At 42.6% G+C, this 23,635-nt stretch overlaps 1 protein-coding gene across 1 annotated transcript in view; it reads left to right on the top strand.

The window, feature by feature from the left end:
- Nucleotides 1-3,732: 3,732 nt before the first annotated feature.
- Nucleotides 3,733-23,635, top strand: part of PTPRO (protein tyrosine phosphatase receptor type O) — a gene marked incomplete at its 5' end in the record, with an annotated part of 144,014 nt that continues 124,111 nt past the window's right edge. Inside the window, one exon of the mRNA XM_083860484.1 lies at nucleotides 3,733-3,948. Coding sequence (XP_083716610.1) covers nucleotides 3,733-3,948 — 216 coding nt within the window. The remainder of the gene's footprint in view (nucleotides 3,949-23,635) is intronic.

The raw sequence follows: 23,635 nt of genomic DNA, 5'->3' as shown, positions 1-23,635 counted from the left end.
GAGGAGTTGGGCTTTGATGATCCTCGTGGGTCCCTTCCAGCTCAGGATAGTCTGTAATGCCCTAAATGACCTTTGAGTTCTGGGAAAAGGTGGCAGAGATCCACAAGTGTCAGTTTTATGTAGGTGAAGGAAAATTTTATGTGAAGGACTCTGTGGCCAGCGAGATGCTCTGTATTGCAGGAGCTCCACAAATGAAAAGGGCAGGGCTTCCACTGAGTCTTTGTATGGTGATTACAAGGACTGTAATTAGGAATATGTTTCAACTTCTCCTGTGCAAAGCAGTTTTTTTTCAGGTTTCTGGAATGTGAAAAAGGGAGGAGGAAAAATTAGGTTCAAATTGCCAAAATCCCAATATCTGATTCAGAAAATGTTGTTTGACTCCAGAACAAATGTCCCCTGTTTGAGCCCTTTTAACTGATTTTTGTTTTTTAAATTTTTCTCAAATGCTTGTGTGTTTCTCATCCAAATAAATGAAATTCCAATTCGTAGAGTATTCTGCTGAACCCTTCCTTTCCCCCTGGGCTCATGGAGGGGGTTATAGAGCATCAGTATCTCTAACTGACCAGTTAGGAATTACCCTGTTTCTTGTTCCATGAGTACATAAAAGTTACCTCATTGTCTCTATTTTTAAAGCTTTGCTGGTTTATTAATAGACTGGCTGGTTTTATTGTTTAGATTCTAGAGACAAATAAAAGAGACTCTGTATCCATAGATCCTCTTTTTTTCTCTCTCTCTGTATTGTTTTTCTGAAGGATTAGGTTTTATTTACAGATTGGAATCTTCCAAAGCACTGGCCCTTATTGAAAAGGTTGGGTAATGCTAGATCCCCATAACTTAAAGAGGATGCAATCCTTGAATTCTCTTGGCTGCATTTTCCTCAGCTTCAACAGCCGGATCAGAAAACTTTATTATCTTGGTACTTTATTGAAGGTTTCATTGCAGAAATGTTTCTTACTTCTTTCAGCTGTTGTTCACTCCCTTTGATTTCAATAGTGTTGTCCTGAGGCTAAAATGCTACTAGAATTTTATACTGTTTTTTTCTTTTTAAAGTATCTTTAATCTTTAGCCTTGCTTATGCATCATCATTTTAATGTCTAAATGTTTGTATATAAGTAGAATACTGGAGGAGAACGAAGCATAAAATACAGTCCTAAGGACAGAAATCATTGACTATTTAAGTTCAATTTACTTAATCAACAAGAATTTCCCAGCCTAAAGTTCCACCTACAGCTCTCAAATACTGACAAAATTTTGCTTTCCTGAGGAAATCCACATCTTTTTCTTTCAGATAACCTCTCTTCATCCTCAGCCTGAATACTGAAGGGAATTTAGCTATGGCTAACCCTTTGCACACCAATGCATCAAACACTATCAAAGTGGTGAGTACCCAAGAGATGTCTGTGTCCTTCGCTGGTAGCATTGAACACATCTCCAATGTCCCCAGCTTCTTATAAATTAATATCTGAATGGCATTTGCCTTTTGGATTTCTAAATTTAGCCTTTGTGCCAGTATCTACATGAGGCCTGAATTTCTCCTTCACTTTCTGGATTAATCCCCATTGTGATAAATGTGACATTGGGGTAAAAAATTGTGATGAAAAATATAGAAATATATGTTAGATTGGTGTTAATATAAAAATGTGAAAAGGTATAGTCTGTTTTAAAAATTCTTCCTGAGTCAGGCGGCTGCCCATAGAGCAACCACTTCTCAGCCTGAGACAAAGAGCAGGACAGGAGCCATCAGGATGGACAAAGACACTGGCCAACCAAGGTAAGAATCAGCATCATACCCAGACAGAGAAATTCCTCCCGGAACGAAGAGGAATTCTTCGCTGGAGACTACACATCGGTGTAATTGTGGACTGGCGGGCCTGATCCGCATGTGAAAAGAACCTTCCCAGAATACAATTTGCAAAGTTCGACAAATCCGGGAAACCCATCCAAAGATGTATTTAGACTACTTGCTGGACTATGCCCCACACCTGTTTTGCCTCGGGACACGAAAAACCCTATAAAACCTCAAGCCACAGTCCACTCCGTGTGGATTTGGGAGAATCTGTACCTTAGGGTGCGGACCCCTCATCCACCCAGCACTGCACTGCCCATCCTATTTGTGGTTTTTCTCTTTGTCGGTGATTGGGATTGTTTTTCTAATAAATTGTTTCTTTATTAATCTGATTTTTGCCATTGCATTTATAACACCATCAAGTGTGGAAAATCTTTGCTCAAGGGCCCATTTCAGTACGAAATGAGCACATCCCTCTCTGACTTCGGCCGCTTTGAAATCAAGCTTTTGTTGACTCAGTGTCCAAATTATAAGGAAATCAAAAATATGCCATGTATAGGCTGGGCACACAGATTCATTATTGTCCAGTTTAGCAGTGCTGTCAGAAAAGAGCTTTGTAATTGTTTGGTTTAAAGGGCACTCCCACGAGACTGTGATGGAGTTCATCTTGCCTGAGTGACTTAGAAAATCTGAAAACCATCCCAGAATCTACTTTTAGCCACTAGTTTATTTTTTGAAGGAAGAGTCAGATAGTGGCCCATTACTCTAAGTAATGACACTACACCTAGATCCCAAGTTGCTATGAAGTTTCACGCCCCAGACACTGTTGTTTATTACACTTCCAACCCTATTTTTTTTTAAAATTGACCTTTGTTATAGCTCTGATAGCGTCACCAAGGATACATCCTAATTTATCCTGGTGTGAGTGAGAGTGTGGTCTGTGACAAACCATAATCTGAGGTGCTCTTCTCGTTTTGGAAAGTGATGATCAAATGGGGAAGGTGTTTAACTACTTTGGGATTTTGTTTTGGTTCCTCAATGTGTTGGTTTTGGTTTTTTTCTTGGGGGCGTCGTCTTAAGGCAGACTCTTGCTAAGGTGTTTGCAGATGGCCCAGATTAGCTTGCAGGATGGCTGGGTGGGATGTGGGGGGAAGACACAACAGGGGAGGTGACCTCAGTTTTCTCAGTGCACCCCTCGCATCCCTGTGCCCGAGTGTCTCCTGGGACACAAAGAGCTCTCCATCCCTTGCAGGTTCAACCCTGTACCTTGAAACATTTGGAGAGCTGTGCACATGCTTAACCCTTGAGCACAGCCATAGGGATGCTCTGCTGCGGTAGCTGAGTACTAACTCCTGCTGCTGCAGCTCCAGGGCAGGCTCCGACTGCTCCTTTTCCTGCCCCTCCAGCCGGGATGCTGGCAGCATTTATGTGCCCCGATCGCGGCGGGGCAAGAAAGCAGACATTGGGGAGGGCTTGGCGTGGAGCGGCAATGAGAGGATGCCGTTCTGCCTGCGGGGAGCGGAGGGCCGGGGGCAGGGCGGTGCGGGGGGCGAGGGCGGCGGCTCCCGGCTCCCCTCTCCTAGCCCTGGCCCTCCGCCGGCTCCCCTGTCCCAGCCCTGGCCGGCTCCCGGCTCCCCTGTCCCAGCCCTGGCCCTCCGCCGGCTCCCCTGTCCCAGCCCTGGCCGGCTCCCGGCTCCCCTGTCCCAGCCCTCTCCCCGCCGTGTCCCGCTGCCGCCCCCGCCCAGGAGCCGGCGCTCTGGGAGCCGGCGAGCGGCGCGATCGCCCAAACTCCTGGGAGGGGAGACACCACCCGCCGTCGCCTCCTCTTCCTTCTCCACCTCCTCCTCCTCCTCCTCCCCTCCCCGCCGCAAACCCCAAATAAAAGGGGCGGGGGGCGGCAGGATGCGCCGCTCGGAGGGGAGGTCGGCGCCGCCGCCGGCCGCCTGATGCTGCCGCAATTCGCCATTGCCGGGCACGGCTCGGAGCCGGGCGGAGGGAGGCGGGGGGCAGAGCCGGGGGTCCCGGGGGCTCAGGAGCCGCAGCCCCTCCTGCCCGGCCGCCCCCTCAGGCCGCCCCCGCCGCCCTCCCCGATGCCCGACCGCCGCCGGCGGGGGGCCCCGGGGGCCCGCTCCTGTCTGCTCTGGCTCTTTGTGTTGCTGAAGGTAAGCGCCGGGGAAGGGGAGGAGGTGCGGGTCCCGAGCATCCTCCGCGCCGCCTTTGTGTGCCCGCTCCGCTTTGTGCTGCGGGGGCAGCGCCGGGAACAGCCCTGCCCGCCCGCACCCGGGGCGAGATACGCTCCTTTCTCTCCCTCTCCCCTACATCCCCCGAAAGTGCCGCCTGGCCCTCGTCCTGCTCCCCCTTGGGCTGTCCGGAGAGGGCGAGGCGGGTTCGGGGAGCGCTGCGCTGTCCTTCAGCACCGCTCCCTGCCAGCACCTTCACCCCGCCGCTGATGAAGATGCCGCTAACAAAGGCGCTGCTGCCTGCATCCTCTTGGGTTTGTCGTGGCACGACTGAACAGGTCTTTTCTGATCGGCGCCGTGCTGTTTCAGCCTCAGCCTGTCTTCTCGGCAGAATAATTTTTCAAAGTTCTGCCTCATACCTCAGGCTTGGTTTCTCATGATGATTTTTATCTCTTCACTTGAGCTCATTTAATGGTTTCTTAAGTGTATCTAATGTGCTTCGTGTAACTTCTGAAAGAAAATGTGTGTGGTGCCCAGGTGAATACTGCTGGCTGCAAATGTCGTTGCCCTAAAGAACAGAGCTCAGCACTACTAAAAACTTTGTTGTATACTTGTCAGTCACTGTTAAGCAGAGCTCTGCAGCTAAGGACGTGACCTTTCAGAGCCTTATAAATGTAAATGTTCTATGGAAATCATCAGGACTCCCTGTGTGAATAAGAGTTTGCAGGATCATGTCCTAGAACAGCAGTGGTGTCGCTCACAAAATTGACATTGCATTGACAGAACTATTTAAAGGGAAGCTTTCACAGCATCTGTTCACATATAGTAGTCAACTGTCAGCTGTCTCATTTTCATAACTGCTGAAACATACATTTATGCAAGATAAAATGTTAATACAGAGACAAAATTTTGTTCCATGGAATGTGGTAGTTTAAAAAAAAATTAAGACATGTATCTGTGGATTACTGGTTATGGCCCAGTGGAAAGATGACATTTCTAGTTTTTTCACAAACATATAAGTGCATACAGTTTTAAGAAGCTGTTTTATCCCACAGCCAGAGAATGTACATTACTCTATGTCCTAGATTAAAAAAAAAAACAAAAAAACAAAAAAAACAAAAAAACAAGGTGTTTATGTGCTGTATTTTGGGTTTTTTCCTAGCATTGCTGTGGTAAAGCAAGACGGAAAATAGGTAGTTTAAATCTGTATTAAATGAATAATAAATGTCAAGTAATTGGGTGAGGTTTGAAGGTAGCCAAGGGCCCAGGTTTTGATTCTGTTGGAAAATAACCATCACTTCTCAGCTGGATAAACTCGGGACTGGGGAGACAAAGAAAGCTGATGAGCACTAGCAAAATTTTGTAGTGTAAGAGAAGGTAAAGCTGCAGCTTCAGATAGAGGTGCATCAGTGTCTCCCTGTGTGACTGGATTGTGGCTTTGGTTGGATAGCAAGCCCACTGTAATTAGTTATCTTTGCATTGCTATTGGACACTACAATAGAATAAATGAGACTTCAGGAGATAGTCAAAGTAAATCTGGTTACAGGAGAGAAGTGGGGGAAGCAAGAACAGTGCTTGTTTCAGATCACCACAATAGGACCATTTTCCTGAGCCTGAAATTCACTGAATATTTTTCAAGATCTGTGTAATGTTTTTTCAGTGACAAGTAATTGAAAAGAACTCATTTCAAAACAAGGCATTTCCCCAATTTAGTGCTCTTTAGTTCTGCCAAGTTGTTGAAGCAATCTAAAGATTAACCAGACTCAGTTTGTTAAATTGGTGCTTCACCTGGAAGTTAATCTCGTTGAGAAAGCGGTGGCATTGAACTGATGAATCTGAAGACAGGCAAAGCTGATGGCTGTGTGCTTGCTGTTTCACTGTTAGCAGCCCAAATGTCACTTGCTAAGCTGAATCTGCTTGATGTGGCCTCGATGCCCATCTGGCAATTTGTAAAATCATCATCAGACTTTGCAAAGCACTAAAGCTGCTCAAAGCACATTTTTTTTCTCTTCTCTTGTCTTCCAATTGTCATTATTTCATGGTGTGAAGTAATAGTGCCAACTTGTTCCAAATCCTGACGTTCTCTGAGGCTGCTGGAAGGGTTGGTGACAAGAGGAGATTAAAGTAGGATATTGCCCACTGCATGTGCCTGATCTGGTTGCCCACAGGCTAGTAAGGTTTAGTTCCTTCTCTCACAGTGTGATGGCAATGCTTTCTGTGCTCTAGGGTAGGAGCATTGTATTATTTTTGGAAATACAGCAATGTGATCTTGAACCTTTACCATTCTCTTACTTTCACAGTTTTTTTTAATGTGGTGCCTAATTTAGAATTTAGCAGAAAAAGGCATTGTGTGCGAGCTCAGACACCAGGATGGATTCCCAGTTCTTGTGAGAGGGGCAGGGCTGTGTGTCTTGCTTCAGAGAAGCAACTATGCTACTGTAGGAATCTCTTAAAATATTGCTATTTTACAGTGGGTCTGTATTCTCTGTTAGCATCTTTCAGTCAGAATGGCTGGGAGGCAGAATCTTCAGCAGCTTGCTCTGTAATCATCTCATTTTTGGCATGGCAGAGGCAAGGCTGAGCACAGCCCAAAGGAAAAGCTGTACTTCAGCTAAATAAATAAGATTAAGGAGTAGACACATTCCCTCATTCTGATGTTGTGTTTCCCATCTTTTCTAACTGCAACCTTCCCTTAGTCATGACTACACTGAGCTTTTGCCAGCTGAGTTCTGCTCTGGATGATGTCTCTGATGTGTCAGAGGTCCCATGCTCTTGGTAGCTTGCACCTGGGAGATATAAGGTTGCTTTGTTGTATTATTTCTGCGGGAGAAGGTAAAGCTTAATTAGAAGACAAAAGCATCTTGAACAAGCCAAACCTGATGCTGGGACATTGTTTATAATGTTTTACACCTCCAAGATGTTCTGAGCAAGGCTTTCAGTAGGAAAATAATGAGAAAACTGGTTGTCACAGTGCTTCCATGTCCAGGTTAAACAGGAGCGATGACACTCTTCAGGAAAATTTTCTCCAAGTAAAATAATGCATCTCTTATCTCCAGGAGACTGAGGTCTTTGTATATCAGTCTTGTATATGCTTTTCATTTTATGCATCTTTATCCTCTTTCTCTTAGCAAGGACAACTTTTCATGTCTAGCAGGGTAGAATTTTGTCCAATACTAATCAGTTTTTGTAGTTTGGCATCACAGTGAAGTCTCAATTCAGCTTTACATGGACCAAGATATTCAAAGAGACTGAGGTTCTGTAAGATTTTACTCAGCCTTACCCAACAAAGTAAACATGTTTCTACTGGTGTATTTTTCAAGAATATCTACATCTTCAGTTAATAATCAGAAGCAAAAGCATTACCATTAGAGTACTGCCTTTTTCTGAGGGAAAAACCTTTTTAAGGAAGAGGCTGATTTCACAGCTGAGAGCCCCAGTGTGTCTGCTGTTACCTCCTGCTGGGAAAAGCAATGAAGGCATAATTTGAATTTTGTTATGGAATCCTTTTGGCATCTCTTTTCTCTCCAAGAGATGGTGGCTGAAGCTCTTATTGAGACCAGTTTTGTTTTCTTTTCTCATGGTCATGTTCGACTAGTTTCAAAATAAAATAAAAAAAGACCCAAACATACCTTGCCAGCTCATTTTTGTTTGCAAAACAAATGAAAGGGGTTCCTCATGGTGAGGCAGGCATAGAAGTAAAAATCTATTCTTCCTACCTACTCTGAAACTATCCAGCTGTATGGAAGAGAAAAGCATCCTCCCAGGAAGAGCAAAGATTTTTCTTTTTAAAAAAGCTAATTACAGATAGTCACCCTTGGCTCAAAACTTCTACAAGTCATGTTCTCTCTCATGTCTTCATTTTCATGGATAATACCTAGATTAGGGTGCTTCTGGAAGGCAAAGCCAGAGAAGAGGATGCTTGTGCTAAGTCATCTTTAGAGAACTGCAGCAGGTACTTGCAAAGCCCTCTCTGCTAGTGAAATAAGAGTCTTCCATTGCCCTTTGGCAGATTTCATTGGGATGAAATGACAGTGGACCACTGAGAAAAGATCTTTCATGCCTGCAGGAGTTATGAGCCCCAGACTCAAAGTGCACAAGGTCAGTAAGGCAATTTCTAGGTTGTATCACCTCAGTCAGAGGCTGCACTCAAGGGTGATCCCTCATCCAGGTTGAGATGGGCTGTGCTGAATCCAGACTCACCTGTGATGATCCTGTGGCAATTCATTAAAGGGCTCTTGGGCAGGGCTGGCTGAACTTGAGAATCCCACTAATCTCTGCATTTCTGCTGTCACCACACAGAGCAATCCAGGCAGATCATGAAATGACCTTACTGAGCTTCACAATGAATGCTAAACTGAACAGAGTCTTGTGTAAATCCATCTTGAGACTTATTTTATCAGACAGGCTCAGCTCTGGGGAAAGGAGCTTTTTTTTACTTAGGCATATGAGTCAGGACAATAAATGTCAAAAAATAAACCTTTGAAAACAGGTCTATTTGCTGAAGAACTTAAAAGACTCATAGCTAATTTTGATTCTAAGTATTCTTTAAAATTATTTGTCTTTTTCATTGGAGAAGTATCTACTGTCACCCTGAGCACTCTTGTCTTACAGTAAATTAGTGATTCCATTTTTGTTACTCTAGGTTTTAAAAATTCTAGTCTTCAGACAAAACTGAATTGACTGCAACGTGAAGAAAAAAATCTTTAATAAATATTAAGAATATTCTGAAATTAAAATCTTTACACAGACTTGAGTGCCTACAAGTGCACTAACATAAATTAAGAACTGGTTTATTAAATGTTTTGCACATGAAAGTTGTAACTTTTTTTTTCTTATTAAATTTCTGTCAATGGGAAAATCTTTGAGACAAATGTGGCAACATATGCTAGCTGCCACATATGGAGCATAACAGATGAATGGAGAATGGGAAATACTCAGAACAGAAAGGTTACCTTGCTTTTCATAGCACTCTGCAATCTCAAATGAATGGCAGCCAGTGAAGGGAGCAACTCCTAAGGAAGGAGTTTGCCATCTTTACAGCAAGATGTAAATGTGAGCCATTCCATTTCTGGAACCTCCTCATTCTTGTGCTGGGAAATTACAGTGGCTTTTAGAGGGAGTTCCAGAAATAAAATGATCTGCATCGTGTCTGGCTTGCCATAAAGATAGCACATTGTTTCAGGGCTGTGCTGGAATGAGTATGTGGCAAGCTCTGCATTTTCCCTTCTTGTTGAATGTGTGTTTTTAGGGAAGAAATGCTTTACAGTAAGTGTGGGTGATGGGAAAGTTGGTGACACAGCTGACAGTAACAGGGAAGAGAGTTAGCAGGAGAAGTTTTAAAGTATGCTGGTCTTGAGGTGGTAGACATGAGAAAAGAATATGAGGGATATTTGAACAGAAAACATAATATTGGGGACAGCAAAATGGGAGCATGGTGTTTAAGCACAAACACTGAGCACTTCAGAGATAACTGAAGTAAACAACTCTGAGCTATTATTTTATGTCAGCCCAGAGATTTAACATGAGGTAGCTGTTTGGTAGATATGAACCTCTTGGGGGATGAAAATCCTAAATTCCTTTCTAAGCTTTCTGTAAAAATAGATAACGTTGCCTGTCAATCTACACAGTTGTGATTTGGAAATGATTTGGCCTCAGCACTTTTCTGGGTTGTTGAGACAAGGGCCTTCTTGTCTTGTCAGAAGGGCTTAGACAGCTATAGCTCCTTTGTGTACTCTAAACCTGCAGATATATCCCTTCTGCATTTGGTTAACCTCAGGTTAGTTGTGTTGATTTCCAGCTATATCACAGTGAAGGCCAAGTCTTTGGGGTAAGAGAGGTAGGTCCCAGTCATTAATTTGTCAGTCTGATCAGCAACTCCTTCAAGTTTAAGGAGTCCTTGTCACATCCCCTAGAATCAGATTGGAGGGGCTGTTCTTCAATGCTAACAGGAGCCCCCAGAGCAGGCAGACAGTCCCAATTGTCTCGTTCCCTTTGTGTAATTTGCTTTTTTGTCTTTTATCTGCACCACACAGCTATTCTGGATAATTTCCTATTTGTTCATATGGAAGTCATTTGGACATGGGAAATCTCCACTCCTCACTGATCTGTTAAATGAGAAGGAATGGTTTCATTGCTCTTACAAACAGCAAAAAAATGTTAAATTTGAGCAAGGGAAAAAAAAAGCCAACAAAACACTGGAGAAACCCCCCCACACACAAAACCCCAACATCTATTAAATGTGGTGGAGACCAGTAGAGAGAATTGAGGAGAAAAAACCCAAACAAATACATGGAAAGAATGATAATCAGTGTTTTCCTAAAACACTGCAAGGCAGATTTAAGGGAAAAAAAATGAACATTTTCCAAGAGCAATGAAATTAATTTATTTATTATTTGCTTAGCACTGCTGTGCCTACCTTTGTTCTGTATGCAAAAGACCTGCAGACTCTGCCTGGAGTCTGGAAGATAGACACATCAAAATAAGGATGCTCTAGATAACTTAGAAATTATTATCATATATGCCAGTTGCTGGTATTCTCCAAGGGCTGCTATACCTTCCAAACAGAAGTTACAATTGTGTTTCCCCCAGGAGCTGAGCAGAGGGGTTTTTATTGTTTTTTTTTTTTTTTTTTTTTTTTTTTTTTTTTTTTTTTGTTATTCTTTTTTTAAATTCTGTATTGATTTCTACAGGATGTTGTTCTTCAGAGCTTCTGGACATTTACATCAGTTTAAAACATCAAAAATAATTAATAATCAATGTGACTTTAATCCCTTCAAAGAGAACCCATTAACCTACAAAAAATGCTCTAGCTCACAATAGTTTCATGAAAGTGACTGTAAGCAGGGCAAGAGATGAAAGAGAGAAACATCCCTCAGATATTTTCCTTTTTCAAAGAGAACTCGTATTTGAAATACAGGACATAGCTAATATTTCATTGTAGTCAACTTACTGTAAATTAGGAGGTTTGGGGGTTTTTAAAATAATTTTCTTTCTCTAACTTGCCTGCCTAATCTTGTGCTGGTATTTCCTTGAGTCATCAGTGTCTGCTTCTGAGGAAAAGATGATGATGTCACAAAATCAATATCAGAGGATCCTATACTGTAATCCCTTTTCAGGGAAGTCCATTAAATCAATGCCTCTCTTCAGTGAGTAATGACTGTACAATGAAGCCCTCTAATTTTGCTGTGTGAAGGAACAAGCAGATGGGATTTTACATAATTAACTAGCAGTTATTAAATACAACAAGAAAAATTATGATGTTTTCTGAAGGAGAAATGAATATGTAGTGAATATCTAAATGTATTTCAAAATTATCTCTGGTATAAAATTACTTCTCAGTTGCATTGCAGAACAACAGGTTAAACCAAAAAGTCTTTTTTATTTTCAAACCTTTTGAAAGCTCACTTAGGACTACACAGGCTTCAAAGCCTCATCAGATTTCCTTTAGCAGCATTGGGGGAAATCATGAAAACTACAGAATGGCAGCACCATATAATGTCACCAACATTTCACTGAAATCGAGGCACTCAGGGAATAGGGACAGTAACTTTGCCTTCTCACCTGTTGTTTATGTGCAGCATCAATGTCTGTTAGCTGGAACCAGAACTGATGGGTTCCCTCTAATTCTTAGGAACTATCAGAGAGTCTACTGTGCTTCTGGGAACAGCTCCAAAGCCCAAGTGAAGTCAATGGATGCTTTTATGCTGCTCTCAATGGGCTTTGGAGCAGGCTGCAGTGGGCAAAGCTGCAGTCCCAGCCGGGGGATGCTGTGGAGGCTGTGCAGCACAGAGCCAGCGGTGACGGGGTGGTGGGCTTGAGCTGGCTGCAAGTGCCAGCAGAACAGACTGGAGGCCACAGGATGGGTTTGATTTTTAGGATCTGAGAGTCTGATAGCCTAAAGAACTTGCCATCAGATAAATCTTCAGCGACCTGCTTGTTTAAGGGGTGGCTGTATTGGCAAGAGTTTGGGTGTTGTGATCCACAGCTGAAGCCAGTGTAGGAACTAACCCGAGTGCTTCTGCTCTGGGGTGCTTTTCTCCACACAGAGCCATCAGTCTCCTCTTTCTCTTCCTCTGTTTGTTTCAGGGCTGCTCAAATGACATTTAAGCACATTTCAACCTACAGCTCCTGTTGCTGGCGTTGTAACATTAACACAGATCCATGGATGGATGGAAACCAAATTCTGTGTCAGATATCAGATTCTTATATCTGAATCTGAAAAATCTGGCTGGTCCCTACTTCTTTCATCATGATACCCAAACCCAGTGACTGTCTGAGGCCTTTGAATTTCAGGACATGAACTCTCATCCTGCTCAGCTCTGGTGCAGTCAGAACACAGCTGTTATTTCCTAGATCCTTCCACTTACACCTGTGTGGCTAACTAGAGACTGCCATAGATGTGATAATACAAATGGAAACAACAGTTCAGAACATGCTTATTTGACATGCAGAAATGAACCAAAATTTGAGAATTAAATTAAGATTGGTGTCTGGAATAATTCTTCTCTAATAGGCAAATGCACAGCCAGTGATTCCGAGTTACATATTGAGTAGGAAAACTGCTCTAGCTTGGGGAGTTCATGGGGAAGTCAAACCCTTTGAACTCTTTCCATGAAGAAAAGTGGATGTGTTCTTAGATGTCCATGCAGAGTAATTGTAGAGATTAACTAAGTACTGTCTGTTTCTGCATGGACATATTTCTGTTTAAAACTTAAGAATTAGAGGGCTGCATTGTCAAAAGGAATTGAGAATAGCAGTAAATAGAGCTTTGGCCCTTTGACTGTAGTGCTTCACAACAGCTTTAAATGGGATCTATATAATTGTTTACTCCATATTGTAAATATTCTTAAAAAATACAATATGCAGGTTTGGGTGGTTTTCAAAAAATACTTAGCCATCAATGAACTGAACTTTGCAGGATGGCTTTTGCAAAGTGTTGTGGCAACCAAATGCCATGCAGCCACTGTCACCATGACTGGTGGGATGGGGAGAAGAATCAGAAAAAAAAAGTGTAGGTTGAGATAAGAAAAGTTGATGTGTGGGCCCTGAACTCTGCATTGAGTCACAGCCTGACTATCAACGAGCAGCTTTTTCTCGTAGGCATTACTGCATGGGGTGATGAACAGCTCAAGTCAGGATGTCAGGAAGTGTCCAGGTGGAGGAAACAAATTCTGGAATGTTTGTTGTATGAGTGTTCAGCTTGGAGCAGAGCCACAGTGCCTTCCCCATGGCCTCACCAGAAGGGCTGGTGTGACCAGAATAGTTGCAGGTGACATTCTTTCAAGCACAAATAAAACATGTTTGTGGGCATTATGAGGTTAGGAGATAAAATGGAAAAGAAGCAGAAGCATTTTGGAACGTGCCAGAGCATATCTAGCCAGCTTTGTCCGTTCCAGCTATGTACAAGGTCATTTTTTGCATCCTTTCTGCATTTGGTAGCTAATCTTTATTAAAGACATGACCTGTTTGGAGATGGGATTTTAGTAATGATATCTTGTAATAATTGTATGGGATCAGCTGCTTGTTGTCAATATGTAGTGTGAGTAAAAGTCATCTACTGATCAGAGCATTTCCATTTTTATCTGAAGCACTTTTATTTCTTTCTCCCCTCCCTGGAGGGAGGGATTATTTTTGTTATGAGTGCTGGTTCCATGAGATTCCACAACTTCTTTAGCCAATTAAGTCCTTTGAAAGACTGGGACACAAAAAAGTATGAAATTTTTATTAACCTGACTGTTCTGTTGTTGTGCAAATTCATTTTAAAATAATTTGGGCTATCTTTCTTTGTAGAATTTCAAACTCTGGGTTACAGTTGTGAGCTTTGTGCTGAACTCTGCTTGTTTTCCTGCATTTATCAGTGCCTTGAAGCTTGAGCTTTAAATATTATATCAAGGATAAAATTCTTAGAGCTGCCAGTGTTAGAATGTACCTTAATTATCACTTAAGCTTTCTGCAGAGTCAGGCAGGTATCTGCCATCTCTGCACATTCACTTCACAGGTTCAGAATTCTCAAGGAGGTTTTTTGATTTCTTTTTCCCCTTTTTTCTTTTTCTTTTCTTTTTTTTTTTCCTCCATTTTTTTCCTTCCTCTTTTGAGTTACACTTCTGAGAGGAGAACTATGACTTGATATATTTTACAAGGTTAGATCTTAGGCATGCAGGAAAACATTAAAATCTCACCAAGGGGATATTTGGGAGCAATATGAATTAAAGGCTCGTGGTGTGGGGCTGGCCTCTGTCCTGGCAGGCTCAGTGCTGGAGCACAGGAATCTGTCACCACTGCACCCAGCTACCAAAATCTGTATAAATCAAGGTGGTGAAAAACATGTCTTGAGGGATTACCTGGAATCTTTTCTGAAAATTTCTCTTACACTTTTTGTATTGATATCCAAAGCACTGCTCCTGAAATCAATAGAGGATTACAGGGACTCAATACATTTAATGAGCTCCAAAGGAACACTTTGGGCTGTGATTACAGCTTCTGTTGCCTGACTCTGCATTGCACTAGGATTTTATTCCTCATGATTTATAACGTTGGAGGGGAGGATGAATTCAGGAATTCTTTTTTTTTCTTCCCCCACAGATTTTTGCCTTGAAGTTATGTTAGCTCGTACTTTTAAATGTTTGCTTGTCCATGCTAGAATACAGAATTCTGGTTTTTAACTACAGGATACAGAATTAAAAACCTGAAACTTCCCTCTTCCTCCTTTCCCACCCCCCAAAAAACCAACCAAAAAAAATAAGCCCGAACCCCAACAAAACCCTGAAAAAAACCTCTCCCTGAGTTTAAAAAGTCCCTAAGATGGTGGATGGTCCTATGGCCCTTATATCTTCCAGTCCTCTTCCCTGAATCCTGATTTACAAGCAATATCACTCTAAAAAAACTTTATTCTTGTATCTTTATAAAAAGTCAGATCTTCCAGTGAATAACACAAGAGCCTACCTTACAGTTCGAAAAACAATTTAAAAAAAACTCATAATTTCATCTGTTAGAGCAACAAAGTGATGTTTTTCCCCTGGAGACCCTACAAGGCCGATTTTAATTTATTTGGAAAGAAAGAGTATTCTGTAGAATGTGTTTACCATTTGTGAACCAAAAGGTATCAGCAGCGAGTGTAAGGGTGTGTTGGAGAGCAGAGCTTAAGCAGAAGCAGGTGAATTTACAGAGAAAAAGGAAAAAACTCTGGGCTACTATTGAACAGAAGAGAAATGGATAAATGGGATTTTGAGATGTTATGCACGATTTATATTATATTGTTTATTTATATAATTTCTTTATTATATTTTTACTATATTATTTATTATTATGTCATTTTATTTATTTATTTATTTATTTATTTATATTCTTTAAAGGCATAATCTCAGTTGGTATTAATAATTTGGAAGGCTTGGCGATTATTAACACAGGGATTTCCTGGCTGCTGTGTGTGATGTGGATATGGGAGCTTCATACACACTTCTGCTTTTCCATGGCATGTTGGGTTTTTTCCTGGTCTTTGGCAAGTTTAAAGAACAAAGTCTAGAGGTGCCAGAGGATGCTTGAGGTTGATCCTTTCTGGTTTTGTCCAGAACACCCTGGATATAAAACATGTTAGGTACTTTTTTAACTTGGGGAGAGGTTTTGGGGGGGTTTTGTGAGGGTTTTGTTGGGGTTTGGGTGGTTTTTTGTTTGTTTTTTGAGGGTGTGGGGTGGGAAAAGGGGAAGAGGGAGGTTTGGGTTTTTTATTCTGTATGCTGTAGCTAAAACCCAGGGACAGTCCTTTCAGTACTGTGTGGGGGATGGCTGGGAGTTGCTGGATGCCCAGTGTGAATTTTTGCAATGGCAATGGAATGTCTTTTTGCACGAGGAGATGAGCCCCAGCCCGTGTGAGAGGAAGCAGATGGAGTGCAGAGATGTGCCTGCATCCTGCACCCAGCGATGCATGTGCTGTGTTAAGGAGGCTGATGGAGGGGAAGAGGAGTGTCCCCTTCTGGCCCCTGATAAATCCATCTCTGTGCTGTCAGAAATGGCTGTGAAATGGGAGCTCCATGATTTTTTTTTTCTCTGCAGAAGTGCTCCAGTCACGTTTATCTCTTTCCCTCTTTGCACATTGGCATATTCTTTCTGTGTGCCTATTTATCCAAAGTCTTTACTTGGAGTGTTGGACTAAAGGTCATACCATTTTTTTTCTCTCCTTCTCTTCTTTTTTTTTCTCTCTAGTCCCTCTGTTTCTAAAGATGTCAAGCTAAATAACTGATGATTTCTTCTGATGCCAGAAGGCCTCAGTAATTTGCATATTAGGGTTTAGTGTATTTTTCTTTTTCTGCATCTCAGTGCTCTCAATTTGTATGCAGAACCATTCTCTTACCATGAGCTCCTATGCCCAGAGCTGAGGATTATGTTCTTATCCAACATATGTACACAGCCTGAAATGCTAAATCTCAGCTACTAGAGGAACAGAAAGATGTTATGGTTAAAGGAACTGTGTCAAAGCAACCAGTCAGATCAGTCTATAAATCATTTTGTTTGAGAGGCAAGATAAAGATACAATTTGAATGTCTCTGTCCCCTGACCAGTACTAATTCATAAATTGAAATATTGCTACTCTGACTGTGAGGGATTAAGCAAATATGGGTTTTTATTTGAAATAATAAAACCCAATTTTGTGACAGTGATGGAGGAATCTCTTTGGATGTTGCTTTATACAGAAAGGGCCAGATTTTGGTAACCTGTAGTATGGGGACTATGGAAAGAGCATGGCAGTGACACAGGGGGTTGTTCCCTTGCTTCTTCAGCCAGAGAAGAGACCAGAAATAGTTCCTGCAGGACTTGACCTGCTGATGTTCCTGTTCCATCCTGTCCCTCCTGCAGCAGCTCATGGAGGAAAGAAGAGGGCAGAATAACTCTCCCGGCTTTGTAACTGCACCCATTTGTACATCCAGGGATATGGATATTAGACTACAGTTTCCATCCTATCCATGGATAAACGGTAGGCTAATCTGGTTTCCTGTACTTGGGAGAGAGAGGAGGAGTACCTCTGAGGCAGCATCTTGTTGGAGAGTCGAAAGAAATTTCTAGGAAAGTGAAAAGATTAATCTTTTCCTCTTCTTTTCCCTCGGGACTTAAATATTAGATGATTTTTTTAATGGGCAGTGTGTGGATGTTTTATTTATTAATCCTGTGCAAAAAATACTGTAGAGGTTGGATATTCAGAAGGTTTTAAAAGCAAAATAATATTTTGCAATGACTGACAAACATTCTTTTTATAGCTTTTGCTGACAGAGAAGCTTAAGAAACTTCCCAGCAAATATTTCTATTCTCCAGAAAGAGCACTTCAGTCCTAAGCTTTCAGCCCTCTCTAAGGAAAAAAAGGAGGCAGGGGGAGTCAGTCAATTCAACAACTAACAACCATTTGAAGTTATCTGCAAATAGTTGCAATTGTCTGACATCCGTGTTTTTCCAACAATAAAATGATATCCCGTTTTTCTCGTTTATCCTCTCCAGTGTTTGTCCCTTGCTGTTGTTTTGTTGGCCTCTTTCCTCTCCAGCCTGCTTCTTCCCATTCTGCTTCACTTGTCATCCCTGAATCTCCTCCTTCTGCACTTAACCCTGCTCGGGTCCCTTTGGCTCACACCCTCCTTACCTACACTGGGTGTTGGGGCGCGTTATCTCTTTGGTCAGCCCGATGTTCGGCTGGACCACCCGGTAGCTCTGATACGCCTCAACAGAACCGATGTTGAGTTCTTGGCTCTGCAGCACCTCGACTTTCACTGCCACGGCTGTGGTATAAATGAAAGAAGGGACTCTGGGAGGCTCGGGTAACAAAAGGTTTATTGGGGATTGTGATAAATGTGACATTGGGTAAAAATTCGTGATAAAAGAATATAGCAAGATATGTTAGATTGGTGTTAATATAAAATATGAAAAGGGTATAGTCCGTAGAAATTTTTCCCCAGCCAGGTTTCCACCGTCCTCAGTCCTGGGATAAAAGAACGGGACAAGGGCCATCAGGAGGAACAAAGACACTAGCCAACCCAGATAAGAATCGGCATCACACCCAGACAGTGAAATTCCTCTCCGAACGAAAAGAGAATTCTCTGCTGAGGAATACACATTGAAATACCCACGGGCCGGTGAGCTCCATCCGCATGTGAAAGGACCTTCCTGGAATATGATCTGCAAAGTTCACAAATCCGAGAAGCCCATCCAAAAATTATTTGGACTATTTGCTGGACTATCCTGGGCACCTGTTCCTCCTCGGGACATGAAAACCCCTATAAAACCCCGAGCTGTGATCTTCTCCGTGTGGATTTGGGAAAACCGTGCCTTAGAGTGCGGTCCCCCCATCCACCCAGCGCTGCACTGCGAATCCTATTTGTGGTTTTCTCTTTTTATCGGTGATTGGGATTGTTTTATTAATAAATTGTTTCTTTGTTAATCCAATTTTTGCCGTTGCATTTATAACAGGGATCACAGGAGAACCCCTGACCTCAGTCCTGGTGCCTCAGGAGAGACCCCGAACCTGGGCTGCAGGGGGTTTTGTCCAGGACAAACTCAGGGGGTGGATACAAGCTCTAAACCAATAAAACAAAGCAAAGCAACAAATGCCAACTGGGTTACATAACTACTAACAAATCAAAGGTGAATTGGGGAGGGGTCTCTGGGGAATCTGCCAACGGCTGGCCAAATCTCCTCGAAGGTTCTGGACCTTGGAGACAAGGACTCCAGTGATGGACAGAAGGAAGAAGGATACATTGGAGAGGATGGGCAGGGATCATCATGGGGAAAGGACCAATAGGGAAGTCTCTGGGCAAAGAGTCAGAGATGGCATAGAAACCTTTATCAACTTATGATAAGAGAAAATTCCAGGACAGGGGGCCCATACAGGGTAACTAAAACTATACTAAACTTATAATAAAACTTTTAAAACAAAAATCCTGCAACCCCATAACTGGAGAACCTCATCGCTCGAGTATTTTGCTTTTAGCTTCCGTGTGAAGCCGTGTTTCTCTGGTAAACATTTTGGGATTGCTGTTCTGTAACAATCAGAGAAAAGGCTCCTCTGCACACACCATTTGCAGCCATTTAGCTCCACAGTTAACTTCCAGAGGAATGCTAAATAGTCACAAAAAGACTGTGATTACATGAAAAGACTATTTTAGTGAAGCTAGCTGTTATTCAAATAGAGATCATATTTCTTGGGAAAAAAAGGGGCCAATTACTGAGCTTTGTCACCTATATTGTGAATTCAAATGAGCTTTATCTAAAGCAGCATTGTTACAACGATTTTTAGGAAACTTAACTAAACCCAGCATCAGTCCCTGTGACTTTAATCTCAGCTGTGCTGGGTTCCACCTGTCCTGGTTACAGCTCACAGGATCACAACAGGTTGGAAAGGACCTCTGGAGGTCCAAGACCGTGGCTCAGGCAGGGTCACCAGAGCTGGATGCCCAGGAGTGCGTGCAGACAGCTTTTAATTGTCCCTTAGCGGTTATCTCCATCACCTCTTTATGTGGCTCTGGGATACCAGCACAGAATCAACACACAGCTTGAGATACACTACTGTGAAATAGAAATATATCCATTAATGAACTTTCTCCATCCCCCCAAATTAAAAATTATTACTTCCTTAGAAATAGGTGGTTGATTGTCTTAAAAATATTGTGCTATGCTCTTAAAAAACTGGGAGCTCCAAGCCTGTGTGAAGAGCTTAAAATTGATATTTATTCTTCCCCCCACTACCCTCACCTTTTCACATGAAACATTTAACGCAAGTTTGTTTGGGTAGTTTTGTCTGCCTGAATTATCTATGTTTCTTCCATTTATCATACTCTAAGCTTTCTGGTAGATAAATTGGTCCTTCTCCACACCAGGACAGGTTGATGGCCCATAAAATAGATTTTCTAGGACTATTGCTGTGGTTATGTGATTTATACTGAGGCTCTCCCTAAGTTCTAAACCCACCATCACTAACAATAGTGAGGCTCCCACACGACACAGAGGAATTTAATCCCTCCCATCTTTAGCAAGCTGATGCTTTCTCTAGAAGGGAAATGACCTTGCTTGTGAATATCCCTGTTTTATGTTCTTACAGTTTTTGCTAGAAAACCAGTCACTCTGCCAGTTTGAGAAAGCAAACTAAGTAGTGGACTAAAACCACAGAAGCACATTTTGTGAAGGTCATTTTCAGAGCTCCATCCATGGATGGAAAGCTGGGGGCAGGCTCTGATAGCCAAGAAACAGTGGCAGCTGTGAGCTGTAGCTGGGGATGGTGGTGAAGGACACCCCTTCAAGAGAGGTGACCTGTTAAGGGCACAATTCCTGTGGCCTCTGTTGTGCTGCTCCTGGAGCAGGTGGTGCAGCTGGAGAGGTGGCTCTGGAGGGGTGTTTGGTGGCATGTGGGTCATGGAGCAGCAGAGAGGGGCTGAGCTGTGCAGGTGAAGCAGACACTTGTGCTGGGGCCAAATGAGCAAGCCTCAGGTGCCTCTGCAGATGTTTCCTCTTCTTCTTTGCTGAAATTCTGTCAGGACACATATGACTTCAGAAGTCCTCCTCAATTTCTGGACATCTGATGGCCAGAGCATTTTGGAGGCTGCTCGTAGGAGCTGCTAAGCCCTAGGGCCAGCCTGCTGAGAGTGCTGAAATTGCTGTGCATGTGCAGAATAACTTGGAGCTGTTGGAAAAGTGTTGCCTTTATGCTTCTGAAAGTGTCAGGAAGAATTGCAAATGCCTTCAGAGACATCTGCCTGTGTGTTTCTATACAAACCCAGCAGTTTGGTTTCCTCAATGTCACAGTAACATAATCAGAGGTGGAGCAGCAAGGTGGGGGCCTAGAGATGTGTGAGGAAAGGATTCTGGGTCTGCTGCCTTTCATGTCCTGTAACACATTTCCTGGATCACCTTTGTTCATGGGGGACAAGGACAGATAGTAAAGAATGGCCAAAATTTTGCTGAAGACCAGATCATTTTTAACCATAGGAGTTCAGTTGCCCTCTGGCCACTTCTAGAAATGATTTGTCATTAAGTAAGGCTGAACATCTCAGCTGTCACCTGAAATAGGGTCTGGAATTGAAGTGCATTCAAAGTAATTCCCATTATTAAGCAGATGAAGTGACCTGAAATGGAAGCATTCACTTGGTCAGCAAACCAATTACTAACATAAAGCTTTGAATTTGTTTTGCTAAACTGCAGCTCTGCACTGCAGGTGGTGATTTTTAGGTTTTTACTTCAATAAAGACAGATAGGTTTCTGCTGAAGTGGAAGTATGGGACAAAGGATGGTTAAATCCTGGCATTTAAAGAAGCTGAGGGGTAGAGAGTATTTGCACTGGTCTTCACACACTTGCTCGTGTCTGTCTCATTTCCAAAGGAAAATGAAAATTAACAATGCAGTATTTTATATTTTAATGATTCTATATCTGTGTTTAATTGCAGTTTGTAAACCTGCAGGTTGTAAACCTGTCATGATTATGCAATGAATATTCTGAGTTTATTTTCTATTTTGTTGTGTTTTTTTAATATAGATTAACATGTCCTTTTCAGACAGTTTACAGCTGGGTATCCTGCTGCCTATGGCACACCCAATGCACTTGCAGGAAAGGGAATAAGATACAGGAGAGGAAATTGCTGCCTGTTCTGATCACAGAAATGAGCAATTTATGGAATTCAGACTAAATTTCAGTCATAAGTAATGCATTAACATTGGTATTACACCATCAGCATTGCCCTTCTGCCCTTAGTAAAACTAAAGAAAGTTCACCTTTTAAATTGTATTCAGATTTATAATTGAGCACTTTGAGTGATGGGTTCATCTAATGCAAGCAAAAGGAAGTGATTTACAACATCTGTCAGCAGAACATTGTTATGTGAGGAGAGATTAACAATCATAATTTCAGACTCAACAGTATTTAGAATTCTGAATTGTCTGTTTTAATGCAAATGCTCTGTCTTTAAATACTGTACTCTGTCTTAATTAGGTGGAATAACCCTTCCTTGCTTGGGTAGTCCCCTAAATTAGTGACCAGCCTAACACCCTCGGGATCGTGCTTTTGCATTGTTTAATTTATTCTCATCACACAAAATTAAAGAAAAAATGAATAACCTGGTCTCTTACGTATAGAGCCCAAGAGGCATACCTTCAAATCTAAACTCCTCTGGATTCATTTCCAGTTTTTTTATTTTAAGAGGAAACTGATAGGCATCAGCATGCTCAGATCAGACTTTGGCCTGCTGAGCAGCTTCCTCAGTGTGCTCTTTGGGAATTTCTGCTCTGCAGAAGTGGTGGCAGTGGAGTGTTAAGCACAGCAGCATCAGCTGAGAGAATGAACAGAGGAGGGAATAAGAACAGGCAAGGGAGTGAGATCTGGGGCTGCTCCCCTGTGCTGGCAGCAGTACCTCACCAGCCCTTTGGCTGCGTGGCTCTGCAGTGCAGTGATTCCATCTCGGGTGCTTGTGCACAAACTGCTTTTAATCTAATCAGGTCAGCTGCCATCAGCAGCAGAGCAGTGGGGATGTGGGGCTGCAGTTGCTTGGTTTGCAGCCCAGGTGTGGCCTGTGCCCACGTTTCCATGGCTTTGCATCCAGCAGGCGTGGAGCCCAATCCCTGCCACGTGTAATCCTGTTAAACTGAGTGGGACCACTTCTACCAGGGCAGAGCAGCAGAAGCAGACTGGGAAGCAGAACTACAAGAAAAGGGCTTGGCAGGAAAGTGCAGCTGTGTTTGCAGCAGTAGCAATGGATAACCAGCCCATGCTGGCACCACGCTCCCCTCACAGAAGGACAAACTGCTTTTGGGGCTTGGCCATTGCAGCTGGGGCATGTGTCTGTCTGGGATGAGATTTACCTCACATTAGCCATTAAAAAGATGAATATAGCCTGGGCATGAGCTGTGTATTTTGTTCAGTGGAGGAGAGTTGGGTTATTACATCCCAGATGCTTCATATTAGTGCAAAGGTTTACCCTCCACACTGGATCATCTCCATCCAGACAATGTGATTCCAGCTTGCTCAGACCAGGTGCCCCAATTCTGAAGAGTTTCAGCTGAGGATGAAAGAAACCCAGTGAGGAAACTCCAGATTTTCTGGCAGCAGCCAGCCCCCATGCCCAGGAGCCTCTTCCTTCATGGCTTGGGTTGTCCTGTGATGGTTTTTCTTTGTCTGTGTGACAGCACAGGCAGAGGGGTTTGGAGACAGCAGATACCAAACAAAATGTAGCATTGAAAATTACCTGGTACCCTTGAATATTCATTTAGAAGTTGTTTGTAAATTATATGGAAAGGTGAGTGGTAGTGTCTTTCCAGCAGTGCGTGACAAGATCCTTTGTGGGGATTTGTGCTTCAAGAAATCATGGTCTTTTGAGAACTGACAACTTTAAACTTTCACAGATTATACAAGCAGTCTTTCTAATAATTATTAGACATCACAGTGAAACCTGCTTCGCCTCTGGTTCGACTATAATTTTGAAACTCCAATTAGGCTCTTTGGATGCAACAACTGGAGTTCATATCTCTTAAAAGCACCTTTTGGGCTGCATACGATTTTATGGTGCAGAAATCAGAGGAATTTCAGTATCTCTTGTTCATGAAAGCTTCGGTTAATTTCAGCAGTTTTGAATGAAGTAATTTGGACTATGGCTTTCAAAGCTCTGAGAGAGAGATTTAGAAGGCCATTAATGGGAGGTGAATATTAAAGCAT

This window comes from Zosterops lateralis, assembly GCF_965231275.1.
Source record: "Zosterops lateralis genome assembly, chromosome: 4".
NCBI lineage: Eukaryota > Metazoa > Chordata > Aves > Passeriformes > Zosteropidae > Zosterops > Zosterops lateralis.
Note: the sequence above shows the minus strand (reverse complement) of the source record. Positions and strands in the feature narration are given on the sequence as shown.